The sequence below is a fragment of the Alligator mississippiensis genome, chromosome 8 (assembly GCF_030867095.1).
Source record: "Alligator mississippiensis isolate rAllMis1 chromosome 8, rAllMis1, whole genome shotgun sequence".
In the NCBI taxonomy this organism is placed as follows: domain Eukaryota; kingdom Metazoa; phylum Chordata; order Crocodylia; family Alligatoridae; genus Alligator; species Alligator mississippiensis.
Window position 1 is genome coordinate 23,966,050 of NC_081831.1, and position 14,829 is coordinate 23,980,878.

The 14,829-nt window shown below is 46.1% G+C and overlaps 1 protein-coding gene across 1 annotated transcript in view; it reads right to left on the reverse strand.

Moving 5' to 3' along the window:
- Window positions 1-6,495: 6,495 nt before the first annotated feature.
- LOC102561850 (A.superbus venom factor 1) overlaps window positions 6,496-14,829 on the reverse strand; it is a 62,170-nt gene continuing 53,836 nt past the window's right edge. Inside the window, exons 34-40 of the mRNA XM_006265601.4 lie at window positions 14,718-14,807; window positions 13,810-13,915; window positions 12,514-12,603; window positions 11,449-11,535; window positions 10,504-10,587; window positions 8,897-9,032; window positions 6,496-6,829 (exon numbers count right to left, since the gene is read on the reverse strand). Of these exons, the coding sequence (XP_006265663.2) occupies window positions 6,688-6,829; window positions 8,897-9,032; window positions 10,504-10,587; window positions 11,449-11,535; window positions 12,514-12,603; window positions 13,810-13,915; window positions 14,718-14,807 (735 nt within the window). The 3' untranslated portion in view covers window positions 6,496-6,687. The remainder of the gene's footprint in view (window positions 6,830-8,896; window positions 9,033-10,503; window positions 10,588-11,448; window positions 11,536-12,513; window positions 12,604-13,809; window positions 13,916-14,717; window positions 14,808-14,829) is intronic.

Genomic DNA, 14,829 nt, shown 5'->3' on the forward strand with positions numbered 1-14,829 from the left:
TGTTTGTATGCTTAACGCACCCCCTGAGACTGGCCATGCACTCCCTGGAAATGCCAGCCATGAAACTGGAAGTGTCAGTGGAAGTGCATGTCCAGTTTTGCCACTGGTGATTTTGGGCTCGGTGACTGGCCACTGGGGGACACCCCCCAGTCGGTGATCTGGTGCCCCCACACCAGTCACCCATGCCAGAGAGGACATTTGTTTAGCCAGAGAGGAGACAGAAGCAACCACCACCTAATACCAGAGAAGAAGGTCTCTCTGCTACTTAGTCCTGCTGGAGCTATTTATTAGGGGTGCGCGAAGCGGGCCGTATTCGGTTCGGATTCGGCCTTATTTGGGGGACAGTGATTCGATTTGTTGATTCGGATCACTGTCCCAATTAGATTCAGCCGAATCCAAATCTGAAGATTCGATGCTGATTCAGAGAATCAGTGATTCGGCCACAGACACGGCTTTAAATGTTTTTTCTACGTACCTCGAGGTACCAGGTGCAGCTCATGAGTGCTGAGATGGTGGGGCAGATGGAGCATCCCACTGGAGTGTAGGCAGACCCCCCCCTGCACCCACACGGCTTGGCGATAGGCTGCAGGGGGACCTCAGGTGCCCCCCCAGACCCAGGAGGCACCAGTTGCTGAGCCAGGGGATGGGGGGGGGTGTCCCCCACGTGTTCTGTGGTGGACTCGGAAGTGGACTATAAGTGCTTCTGGTTCAGTTCTGGGTCCACTGCTGAGCGCGCAGGGGAGCCCCCCCACGCTCCCATGGCATGCACCATCCGCACTGTCATCTCCGTATCCATGAACTGCCTGGTACCTTGAGGTATGTAGAAAAAACATTTAAAGCTGTGTCTATATCTGAATCGTTAAATCTCTCCAAATTGATTTGGAGAGTTTAAAAGGTCTCCAGATTTGATTTGGATTCAGAGATACAGCCACTAAATCGGGCTGAACCTCTGCTGAACTGAATCGGCAACTGAAGCTTTGCACAGCCCTACTATTTATGAATCCCCTCTTCAACCAATAGGGTACCCAGAAGCTCTTGATTGGTAGGGACGATCACCTATGTATGGTAGAGAACCAGTGGAGTCAGGTCAGACAGCCAATGGTATTGGCAAGAGGGAGTTTGCCTCTCCCACATATGACTATATATCCCCCACCCCTGACATCCCTGTTGGGGGTTTTGATTGGACAGAGAAGGGAAATGGACAGAGATTTGGGCCTATAGAGAGCCAAGCAGTCAGAGGCACTTTCTTATGGAAGGGGCAATGAAGGAGGGAACAGTCTCTGCAACCCCCCTTACATACATGTGCATGCACACATGCACAACATACCTCGAGGTATGTGGTATGTGGTTTTGGCCCCTCCATGTCTGCCTCAGGTGCCCGTTGCCTGGGCTGGTGCGCAGGCTCCAGCCATTGCCTCAGTATCAGGGGCCGTGAACATGGAGGAATGGTTGAACCTGAGGTAAAGGTGGAAAACCTAGGACCAGGGCACTATGGGGCTGACCTTCAAGCCAACATAGGTTTGTGGGGCTCTGGGGTGTTTTTTACCTAGGGTCCAAGTCCCAAACAAAGTGCATTATGGGTAGAGGGTCTCCAGAGGTGATTGGCACAGGCTGGGCATCTAGGGCTGCACAGGTGGGGGGCTTGGGATATATTTCTCCCAGGCACTGAGCCCCAAGGTGGATCCTCATATGCATGATGACCATTTTAGATGAAGGCCTGCAGTAATTGTAGCCACAGGCCAGATAGTAGCAATAAAGGGGGTGGAGATTACTGTAATTATTCACATACCACACTGCCCTTTCCCCCTCAAAATCAGCAATCAAAAATCAGGGGGCATGACTTCAAGAAACTGATTCTGAACCATGTGGTTAAAAGAAAGAATCTCTTTTTCCCTTCATTCTGCCTTCACAAGGCAAATACTGTAATTACAAGAAAGCAGGTAGAAAAAAAGGATTTTTCCACTGTTGTGGCATAATGCTGGCTTTTTCATGAAAAGGTAGTAGTGCCAAATGGCTAGCAGCTTCTTTCTGAGAGAGAAAGCAGGAAGGGGTGGAGTTTAGTCTCAGACCTCTCACAGCCACTCTCAAATGTCTGACAGTTTTCAGCTCCCTGGTCCAAAAATAATGCCAGTTTGAGGGCAGCTGTTAAAGGTTTAACGCTAGACTTTGCCCCACCGTACTTGCTGCCTGAGAGAGAAGCAGGTGGCCATCTTGCAGCACAGCATTGCCATGCTTCTATTCCTGCATGCTTCTGTTCCAGCAAAGAAAAATTAGCTTCCCCCACATAAGACATGTCCCAGTTTTGAAGGGCCAGTTTTTTGGGAAAAGGTGCAGGTATCTTGTGAGTAAATATAGTATCTCACTAGGGATGCTTCTGAGCATGCTCTGGGTGCCCAGAGGTGTAGGTCATAGCCATGTTGGTCTAAGGACAAGGTTCTTTGGGTAAATCTGATATCTTTTATTTAGACCAACTCAAATTTGAGTTGCTTTAATAAAAGATATCTAATAAAAGATATCAGATTTACCAAAAGAACCTTTTATGCCTGGTTGTCCAGATAATCTTTTCAGACCAGCCTATAATGAGGTTTTTGTAGCTGCTGGTGCGGGGCAATGTTGAGAGGAGAAGGCTGAGAAGGGATCCAGTGGCCATCTATAAACTTACTGGGGGGACCAGAGGAGAATGGGTGAGAGACCCTGTTCCCCTGACCACCTCCCGGAGTAACAAGGAATAACAGCCACAAGTTGATTGAGAGTAGGCTCAGGCTAGACATCAGGAGGCACTACTTCACAGTTAGGATGGCTAGGATCTGGAACCAACTTCTAAGAGAAGTGGTGCTGGCTCCTACTCTGGGGGTCTTTAAAAGGAGGCTTGATAATTACCTAGCTGGGGTCATACGAGCTTAAACTTACCAGGGTTCATATCAGCCCAGTATTCATTCCTGCCCAGGGCAGGGGGTCGGACTTGATGATCTGCTCAGGACCCTTCCGACCCTACATCTATGAACCTATGAACCTAAGTACGTTAAAAGAGTGGCAGGCGTTATTATTTATTGGAAGCCATACAAGCATCTAAAAATAGCATAAAAGAACAAATTATATGTGGCAAAAAGTCACACTGCTTAATGCTCAACTTAAGACAGGGCCTAGGGGCAATGTTGTGGAGGATATTATTACATTTTACCCAGAAAAAATCCTCTCATTCCCTCCCCCATATGTTCCCTATATAATTCTGTTAGTTAAAGATTGGCTTAAAATTGAACGTTTTTTCTAGAACAGGGATTCACAACCAGGGTGCCACAGGGTTTACTGTATGAGCCATGATTCACATGATAAAGTCCATAGATTTCCAATAGGAAACCCATGCCAAAAGCATCCTGAGCTTTTGTGGCCTTTATGAATTATTTGCAGTACAAGAATTGCTCTAGCACTTTTCCTGTAGTCAAGAAACAAGTGAAAGCAAAAAACTGGCATTTTCCAACATGGGCTCAAGTCTAACAAGATTAAGAACCACTGTCCTAGAATATATGCTAGTAGTGTTAGATGCAAAATGCTGTGGGAGATATGTTATGGGAGTGAGATACACAGGTTAAAAAGGTTCTCTCTCAAATATCCATCCATATTGTCCACAGAGCCTAAACTATCATGATTTCTCACATACAGCATGCCTAGAATAAGATGCGGACCTTGGTTTTGAAAGGCAGGACACAAGCAGTAAGTAACTGAATATCAGCAGAATGGCAGAAGGTTCCCTCCAGAGCCAGGGCTGCTTGCGGTGGAGCAGTATCAGCTCCCCCCAGTCCAGCTGGGGAACAGGTATGAGGCCCTGGCAACACTGGAAGAAGAAGGAGGAGAGGAGGAAACCCTTGTAGAGGAGGCCAGAACACCCAGAAGAAGAAGAGATGCCAGGTGCTCGTCATAGGCAACTCCATTCTGAGAGGAACAGAGGGGCCCATCTGTTGCCCTGATCGCATGACAGATGAGGTCTCCTGTCTGCCCGGAGCTCGGATTTGGGACGTGACAGAGATGATCCCGGCCCTTACCTGGCCCACCGATTATTACCCCATGGTCCTAATCCATGTGGGCACTAATGATGCGGTTGGGAACAGTCCAGATCACCTCATTAAGGACTACAAGGCTCTGGAGACCAAGCTGAAGGAGACAGGGGCACAGGTGCTTTTCTCATCTGTCCTCCCAGTGAATAGACGTGGACAATGCCATGAGGCCTGCATCAGGGAGGTCAACTTGCAGCTTCATCGCTGGTGTTACAAGATGGGCTTCAGCTTTTTGGACACGACCCATACTTCCGAATAATAAGCAGGGGGTAGCTAGCAAGGAGGAGTACACTTCCTTGGTCCGCACCTGCAGGCGGTCAGTCAGGAAGGCCAAGGCAACTCAGGCTAGCGGCAGGGATTAAGGACAGTAAAAAGTCCTTCTTTAGGTATGTTGAGAGCAAAAAGAGGGTGCAGGGTAGCATAGGATCCCTACAGGATGGGGAGGGGGGCTTAGCAATGGATAGCAGGGACAAGCAAGAGCTCTTCAATGAGTTTTTTGCCTCTGTCTTCTTAAATAGGAATCTAGACAAACCCTCAATATGCAGCATGGACACCAACAAGGGGAACATCAGCTGATTAACGGTCAGTGCCGACACAGTAAAAGGACACTTGGAGGGATGTGTTCAAATCACCAGGACCAGAGGGACTCCACCCACGGGTAATGAAGGAATTGGCGAGTGTCATAGCTGAACCACTAGCAAGGATATAAGAGCACTCATGGTGCTCAGGTCAGAGCCTGGAGGATTGGAAGATGGCCAATGTCATCCCAATCTTTAAGAAGGGGAGGAAGGAGAATCCAGGGAACTATAGACCAGTAAGCCTTACCTCTATCCCAGGGAAAATCCTTGAAAAAATTATCTGTGGGAGCCCACTGGCTAATGTGATGTGGAGGGGTAACCAACATGGGTTTATAGCAGGCAGGTCCTGCCCGACTAAACTAGTTTCTTTTTATGACAAGGCCACCAAATGTTTAGATGCAGGAGTCGAGGTGGATGTTATCAATCTGGACTTCAAGGAGGCCTTTGACATGGTATCCCATACCATCCTTATAAATAAATTGAGGAGATTTGCCTTGGATGATTATACAGTAGACTGGGTAGCAAACTGGCTCAAAGGTCGCACTCAGAGAGTGGTGGTGGATGGGTCGGTGTCAACCTGGAAAGATGTGTGCAGTGGAGTCCCTCAGGGCTCAGTTCTGGGGCCGGTGCTGTTCAACATCTTCATCAGTGATCTGGATGAAGGGGTGGGAAGCACCCTGTCCAAATTCGCGGATGACACAAAAATATGGGGTGAAGCTAACACCCTGGAGAGGAGGAACCAGATCCAGGCTGACCTCGACAGGTTGGGGAAGTGGGCAGAGAGCAACAGGATGCAATTCAATAAGACAAGTGCAAGGTGCTGCATCTAGGGAGAAAGATCTGTCATCATACCTACAGCGACCTTCTCAGCACCACTGAGGCGGAAAGGGATCTTGGAGTCACTGCTGACTCCAGGATGAACATGAGTCAATGTGATGTAGTAGTCGGCAGAGCCAATCGCACCTTGTCATGCATCTGTAGGTGCTTCACAAACAGGTCCAGGGAGGTGATTCTCCCTCTCTATGTGGCACTGGTCAGGCCGCACCTGGAGTACTGTGTCCAGTTCTGGATGCCACAGTTCAAGTGTGATGCGGACAACCTGGAGAGGGTCTAAAGAAGAGCCACTCATCTGACTGGAGGCCGGCAGGGAAGGCCCTATGAGGAAAGGCTAGGGGACCTTACTTAACCTGTTCAGCCTCCACAGGAGAAGTTTGAGAGGGGACCTTGTGGGGGCGTACAAATCCATAAAGGGAGTGCAACATGAAGTAGGTGACAATCTGTTTACCAGGGCACCCCCTGGAACAAGAAGGAACAATGGCCATAAGTTACTGGAGAGTAGGTTTAGATTGGACATTAGAAAAAAGTTCTTCATGGTCAGGGTTGCCAGGATCTGGAATGAGCTCCCAAGGGAGATGGTGCTCGCCCCATCCTTGGGGGTCTTCAAGAGGAGACTGGACAGGCACCTGGCTAGGATCACACGATCCCAGGTTTAGGAACCTTTTTCTTGCCTGCCAGGGGCAGGGAGTTGGACTAGATGGCCCTCTGAGGTCTCTTCCGATCCTATAATCTATGAATCAGCATCAAGGGAGTCATGCTGCCTTATTGTTCTGCTCCTTGTGGATCACATGTAGGATTTATATTCACTGTTGCCCAGCAATCAGTAAAAACTGCTGTTACCATAATTTCTCACATATAATGAACACTTCAATTTCCAGTAACAGGTTTTTAAAATGTGTTCATTATGTGCAAGAAAATATGGTAGCAAAGATTTTTCTAATGAACTCATGTTTCTGGGAACAAACACCTATAAAGCTGCCCTGCAAACTATGTAACTGGTAAAAAAATAACTACACAGCAGGCCTGAGTAAGAAATCAGCTTTTTATATATGTAAACAATAAGAAAAAAAGTGGGAAATTGAGGCGGGGGGGGGTGAGTGGGAGGGAGGGAAGACAGATTGTCAGCCATATCGGGACCATCTGAGAGAAGGCATTGCGTGTTATACATCAGGCCAGCTCAAAGGGCCCCCTAAAGGCTGCCGTAAGGGCCAGTTTCACATTTAGGTTGGGCATCCGAACATGGTCATGGCTTCGGAGAACTCCTGGAATTCCTGGCACAGTTTCTGGAAATCTGGCTCCTGGCATTCCTCCTCATTTGGCCACTTCTCAATCCAAGTGTCTTTGCTGATGATATAGGAGAGCCTAGAAGGGAGAGAACAGTGAACAATGCAACACAAACTGGGTGTACTCTTTTTGCCAGGATCTTCACAGCTGGGGAGGAGAAACAGCTGGGTGCCTCCCCTCCCAGATGCTCCAAAACCCAGGTAATGCTATATTTTACATAGGCTTCACTGGAACATTGATCACCTTATATATATATATATATATATATATATATATATATATATATATATATATATACATACACACACACACACACACACACACACACACACACACACACACACACACTGCTCACACAAAGGCTTTGCTAAAGTATTAGTCAGAGTAGGCCTGATTAGTGAACTCGACTGATGTATGAACCGATATAAGCACAACTTGGAATGTGGTTAAGGTACGGGCCAGATATGCCAGATGTGCCCTCTTGTCAGGAAATGGAAGGGGGAGACGGCTGTACAAGGTGTAGGATAGTCCAGTACCAGGATGTTGAGGCTGGAATGGGAACACCCAAATCAAGATGTGGAACAAGCCCATGGTACAGGGCAGCTCAAGATAGTCAAGATACATAGTATGTCATTTGTTTGGATCATTGTATAAAAGGAGAATTGGAGAGTGTGGGAACTTTGTATTGGCCTAGGGGAGCCTACACAGTCCTGTGCCATTACCTTGTCCCAGGCATACATGTGTGAGCACCTTGTCTGTCAGATCACAAGTGTGTTAGGGCCCTGTAGACAATAAACCTGACTGAGCCTTTGCCACTGAACCAAGCCTCAGGTCCTTCTTTAAAACATGACTGATACTGGGATCTCCTGGCTGCAACTTTTTGTTGGCACCACAGTCCATGAGACTTCAACACTGAACAACCCATCAATAACACACGATGAGCTCAGCAACAAAGACATCCTACAGTCACCATGAGGACTGAAAGTAGCTTGTTAGATCCTGCTGCACCTCTGAGCTGTGGTTTCACTTGGGAATATTATATATCTCCATACTTAATATTTCCATGCTGTCTAAGACTAGAAAATAATACAGCAGTAGATGGATGCATTCACCATAGCCTAAAAGCTGCTGGAATTGTGATTTGTATTAGTGCCATATGGGAGTAGCCCACAAAAGGGGGAATCTATGGCTTATAGTGACTAGCTTGGGCTTGAGTTATGTTTATTAGCATGGAAGCCTGATTTTACCTAGCAGATCCATTGCAGATGTCCAGAATGATACTGAGCCATATGTTTTAAGCATTCTGTGTTATAGGATCATAGAAAGCAGGGCTGGAAGGGACTTAACCTGGTTGTTGAGTCCAGTCCCTTGCTTCAGGCAGGATCAGCACAGACTAAACCATCCCAACCAAGTGTCTGCCCAACCTTCTCTTGAATGCTGCCAGGGATAGAGACTCCACAACTCCTCTGGGCGGCCTGCTCCAATGCGCGACCACCCTCAGTCAGAACATACTTCCTCATTTCCAACCTCAATTTCCCCTGTTGCAGCTTGAGGCCATTGCTATTAGTCTCGTATCCTATGGCCACAGAGAAAAGCCCATCTTGGTCCTCTGTCATCACTCTTCTGGGATCTGAAGGCAGTGATCAAATCCTCCCTCAGTCTTTTCCAGACAAAATAGCCCTAGTTCTTTCAGTCTTTCCTTACGAGTCCTACTTCTCAGGCCCCTTATCATTTTTGGCACTCTCCCTGGACCCTTTCCAATCTGTCCACATCCTTCTTGAAGTGTGGAGCCCAAAACTGGGCACAGGACTCCAGGGAGGCCTCATCAGTGCTGAATACAGCAGAAGAACCACTTATCTTGATCTGCAAGAGGTACTCCCGTTAATACAATACAGGATGCTGTTGGCTCTTCTTGTGTCAGGTATCCCATCTCTCAAGTGGTAATATAATTTGCTTATGTCACAGGCATAGAAGAATAAAGATAAGGTTTATGAGATAATCATATAGATATTATATATATGCTCTATATCTTTCATATGGTACTACAGAAACTGTAATTAGTTAAGGGACTATTCAAGTAACATTGAGTCAAAGTGCAAGCTCCATCACAACAGAAGGTGCCAAGGTGGTGAGGGCGCTACTTACTCATTTTTCATGGTCCACAGGTCACTGCTCAGGCCCCAGATCAAGTAGTCCTTGTTTTGTTCCAGGTTCAAAGATTCCCTGCATTTTACGTGGCTGATGAACTTACGCCTTTGGCCTACTGGATTCTCATCAGTCCCTGGTAGCAAGGAGGAAAAAACACACAATAGCAACGTGTGGGAGAGAAAATAGTCAATGTGAGGTGAGGTGAGGTGAAGATAAAAGGAAAAGAGGCAAAAAGAAAACCTTGGTATTCTCTTGAGAGTTGAGAAACAAACTATTTTGCTCAGATGAAAGCCCTGTTGTGACTGATTGCTGAAATTCCATCCATTGTATATCATATTAACTCACAAAGCACACACACCTTTGCCCCTAAAAATTAGTCTTCCAAAACCATGGTGTGTGACTAAGCAGGGAAGCTGAAGCTCTGTCTAGAACAGCAGCAGTGCATTTCTATTCAGGCAGATCTGAGGGAGTCAATTGGCTCATTAGAATCAGCTTGATTCCTGCTAATTGATCTTGTCTCTTTTTAAAATGTCTTGATGTTTCATTAAACAAGCTAACCTTCATTGGGCAATTTCACTAAAGAATTTTCAAAGTACCTACTTCTGATCCCCCTTCTCCTATTTTACAGACCTGAAGGCTATTTTTAGCTCTTTATAAGATCCTATACCTGCCCATGGAGTCCAGTCTTCAGGAGGGAAGATTAGAGTCCAATCTTTATAAGCAGGGAGAGTTTCAGCTTCTGGCTAAGCTGCCAAAAGCTGCTGAAAATATAGCTGTGAAAGAATTAAAAATAGTTCTTTCCTAGACAGGAAAGGGAAGATGAGTGAGCTGATGATTAGGCTCTGTTTCTTGCTTGATGCAGCCATAACTCTGGAAAAATCTTTTCTTCTTCCCCCAAAACAGGTGCAGGTCTTATTTTGGAGCATGTGGTATGTGAAGACATATGGTATATAGCCATCATGGCTATAGAGCTGTCGTTGTTAAGACACTATTCTAAGAAGCAGAGATTATTTCCTGACTGCCTCCAACTCCCTGTGTGGTTCTGAGCAAGTCACTCAATCTCATTAAATCTGCAAGAGGGGGATAATAAATCTTCCTTACTAAGATGGTTACCTCAAGGACTCAGGCATATATGATCTGGAGCTTAGCCTGTGGGCTTGATCTCAAGCAGAGATCTTTAAGTGCTAAGTCAATAGATACTTATAACACCTGTTCTTCAGCTCCCAGTTCATATGACTTTGGTTTAATTTGCTTATATTTCTATTTAGAGAAATCAGCATTCAGGAACATAGAATGATTCTTATCTGTAGCCAACTGGGCCATCAAAGCTCAGGTTTTGCTTCAGAAGAAGGTCAAACACTCCTGTGAGGCAACTGGCCTGTTGTTGCGTCTTTCTTTTGTGCTGCACAAATGGATTGGGCAAACTCTTCCCTTTGCAACAAAAAGATGAGGTTCAAAGGCCTGAGATAGCATGCTTTTGTTGTAGCGCTTCCTCTGAGTGAGTCAATAGAAAGGCAAATGGATTAACCAAATATAAAAAAGAAAATGCTGGCTTTGGACCCAGCTTTGCTTCTTTTTAAGCCTCACGCAGAGGCATTTCTTACCTGCCTTAATGATGGTCAGAATTTCCATGATGTAGTTGTCATAGCCACTTGATTCTTCAGTGTCAACAAGCCTGGTCTTATACACTGAAAGGAAAGATAGATAGGATGTTAGTTAGAGGGCAGTGCTGTACCCAGTCCAGGATATACAGATTCAAGATGATCCACTGATGAAGGTGCTGTATGGGGCTTGACTTCAATTCTCTGGTTCCAGTCCCAGAATCACTGGTTGCATCCTATGCCTCAGTTTCCCCATCTGTCCAGTGAGGAAAATAGCACTGCTGTACTTCACAAAGGAGGGGGAAGGGAGCTACATATGCAAGATTGTGGGGTGTTCTGTTATGGGCTGACTGGTGTCATATGAATATCTAAAATAGATACAAATTTGATCTTGTGAATTTCCTGGGGGTAGGGTCCCGAAATATCTAGCCCAGGAAATCTGAGCCTTTTCCCACATTCAGCTTTAGTCAGAAACTTTCCCATCTAGACCTCATTGCAAATCCTGCCTTGGCTTTCTCCTCATTAAAAAAAGACCTGGTAGATCGAAATCCAAATATCCTAAGATTATAGGAAAGTTGGGCTGGAAGGGACCTCATGAAGCCACATATATTCCAGTCCTATGCTCTAGGCAGGATCATGCCCGACTAAACCATCCCAGCCCATCTCCAACCTGCTCTTGGACATTGTCAGGGATAGAGACTCCATTACATCTCAAGGCAGCCTGTTCCAATTCTTGACCACCCTCCAAGTCAGAACATTCCTTCTCATCTCCAACCTCAGGTCCCCTGCTGCAGCTTGAGGCCATTGTTCCTAGTCCTGTTTCATACAGCCACAGAAAAATCTGGTCTCCCTCCTCTTTGAAGACTGTGATCAAATCCCACACTCAGTCTTCTCTTCACCAAACTATATAGCCCTAGTTCTATTAGCCTCTCCTCATCAGTCATTCACCATAATCCACTCCAGGTTCACAGGCATCTTCAATCCGTTTGTCCAGGGTGACTGGGCTGTCCATCTTGTGCTGCATGAAGCAGTTTTCTGTGGAGAAGGAAGGCAATGCCCATGTCAGCATGTGAGAGACATTCACTGCTGTTATTACCCACCCAAAAGGGGCTCCACCTTCCTAAATGCTTGGAATTGTGAGCCGATCCCACCCAGAACTCAACATCCCAAGGCAAGCAGGGTGGGAGTTTGGAGCAAGATGTCACCTCAGTTAGGGATTATTAAGAAGGGAATTGTAAACAAAATGGAAAGCATCATGATGCCCCTTTATAATCCACGGTGTGTCCACACTTTGAATCCTGTGCCCAGTTCTGGTCCCCACACCTTAATGAGGATAGAGAAGAATTAGAGAAGGGCCAAAGAAGGGCAGCAAAGATGAACAGTGGTGTGAAGAGGCTTCTATCCGAAGACACAAATGAGGCTAGGCCTGTTCAGTTTAGGAAAGAGATGCTTGAGGGGAAACATGATAAGGATTTATAAAAATTTAAGGATATATAAAATACTAAAATATTATGGCAAAAATACTAAAAAATTATGGCAAAAAATTCCATAGGGATTTATTATTGACTAGATCTCACCAGACAAGAACTAGGGGTCACAACATGATACAAGTAGGTAGTCAGGTTAAAACTAACACAAGGCAGTTCTTTTTCACTCATTGTTGAATTATAGGTTGGAACTCATTGCCACCGGATGTGTTGGAAGCTGAGAGTTTAGCCAGATTCACAAAGGGATTAGACACACGTTTGGAAGAAAGGGGCATCAGTAGTTATTGAACATGAAAATGAGGGCCATGGCCTCTAAATCAGAACTTCCCAGACCTTAAATGCTGGAGGCTAGAAGTGGGAGAGGAGCAGTGGCAAAAACCCTGGCCAGACCCAGTTCACTCTCCCTTTCAGCATCTGTTCTTTGCCACCATGTGACACAGGAGACTAAGTAAAATGGCTCTAGGGTCTGACCCAGGAAATGGCAATTCTTATGTTCAGTGCAGGTATGAGACAAGGCCTTCCTTACCTTCTGCACAGCGGCAAACATCCCCATGACAGATCTTACTGAGCAGGCCGCTCTGCTTGGATGGGTGGTAGAATTTGGTGCATCGGTCATCTATAGAGAGAAGAGAGAGATGGGTCAGCCCTACTCCATGCAAGATCATACCTGCAGCCCAGAGCATTGTGGCCTTTACTGTAGCAACACTCTCATGGGATGATGCCAAGGGAGAGAGAACAGTGTTCTGCATATTCCAATCATAGGAAAACACGCAACTGAAACAACTGATTTGAACTGCTTTAACACGTTCTTCTGATCACTTGGTTGTCATCTTTGAATCTGAGGTGGGGCAAGAAGCAAAGGAGGGAAATTCTTGCCTAGTTTGGGGATTCTCACAGGTTGTCCTCATCAGGGTATCTGCCTTTCTATGGTATATTAAAGAGCTGATATATCCATATGCCATAATTTTTCATATATAATACATGCTTTTACACTCCAATTTCCAGCAGCAGTTTTTTGGGGTGTGTTATAAGTGAGAAATATGGTAAGGGCAGGTTCTGCTGCTTAAAGGCTGAAACCAAAACTAAAATCCTTCAGGAATTCACAGGAGAGAACAAGGAGCAGGACCAGCTCCCTTGCTGCTGCCACTCAACTTTGCACGTATGGCTGGTCTAAATTTATTGAATGATTCACCAATTAATTGCATAATATATGTAACATAGCAGAGGCCTTAGTTACTTACTACTAGGGAAGATTTTTTTTCCCCTTCTGCCTTCCAAAAGCAAGATGCATATTATATTCTGGAGCATGCTGTATTCCAGAAAATATGCTAAATCCAGAGTGTGGTAGCATTTGAGTGGAAGAATTGGAAGGTAAGATCCCTTGGTTCTAATCCCAGCAGGGGGAAAGGATGCTGGCTATTGAAGAAAAGAAGATTGGGATCCAAGACCCCTGGCTTTTGTTTCCAGCTACTTAAGGGTATTTTAAGGCAGCAGTATCAAATATATGGCCCTTGCATGCTGCCTGGGGACGGGATGGGCAGCCCCTCAATCAGTGCCTGCCCCAGCTAGCCTGTGGATGTTCATGGGAGGGAGGCTGATCCAGCCCATGGACCAGCCCCACACCACTCTTCCAGTCCATGGGGCTAGATGAGTTCGACACCCTGTCTTAAGGCACAACTCAGTGCTACACTGAATCCTCAGTGTTACATTGGGAGAATAATAAAAGACCCTCAGGAAAGTCTGCAAGGACAGTGACAATGGATGTAAAATTAGGGTTGGGTCCATAGTACCTTTCAACAAAGTGAGCTGTGGTCTGCATTACCTATAGTGTAGTAGTCATAGACAGTCACAGATGCTGGCTGTATGAGCCCAACTTCAAAGAACTGGTGAGCTTTGAATGACAGGCATTCCTCCTCTGTATGAGAGACCTGGGTGGGGGAACAGAGAGATTGTTCACAGCAGCAGAGAGATTGAACAGCAGCGCAGCCAATGAAGCGGAGAGCACAGGGCTAGGAGTAGAAAGCAGAGTAACAGATTGGGCAGGAGGCATAAAGCAGAGCAGCAGATTAGGCAAGGAGCACAGGGCAGAGAGCAGAAGGCAGAGCAAACAGATGGGATAGAGAGCACAGGACAAAGAGAAGTAAGAGAGCAGTAGAAGCAGGCAGGGAGCAGAAAGCAAAGCAACAGATCAGTCAGGGGAAGGACATCAGAAATGCGTTCACAGAGAGTGTAGGCTTTAATTTCTTGCCCACCTGTCAAAAAAGACTGGCTCCCACTGGCATAGGTGGAAGGAAGGGACGAAGGGGTGTGGAAATAAATGTGGCAGAAGAAAAAAGCATGAAAGCGAAACGGGTGGAGAAAAAAAGAACCATGAGATCAAAGAAACTCTGTTGACATGAGTGGGTTCATTAAAGGATAGGAATATAATGCACAAGAATAATGCTGGATATGCATCTAGCTGGGGTCATCTAGACCCAGCACTCTTTCCTGCCTATGCAGGGGGTCGGACTCGATGATCTATTGAGATCCCTTCCGACCCTAACATCTATGAATCTATAAGAAGAATTAACCAACAGACTTAAATTGTGGAGCAGTAGGCAGCTTCTGCAGACCCTTTGTCTTTCTCTAACAAACTAGCTATTTTGTATCACAGGGGCCATCTCCCAACTTTCTCAGTTGTCTGGTAGGGAGATGATAACTTCCATCACTACCCCCACATCGAGGCATTACCTTGTCCAGATAGATGATGAGGGACGCTCTTTCAGATGGGGCTTTGTCCATTTCAAACTTGGAGATATATCTGTCGACGCCTTGGGAAAGCTAAAACACGGGCAGGGAAAAG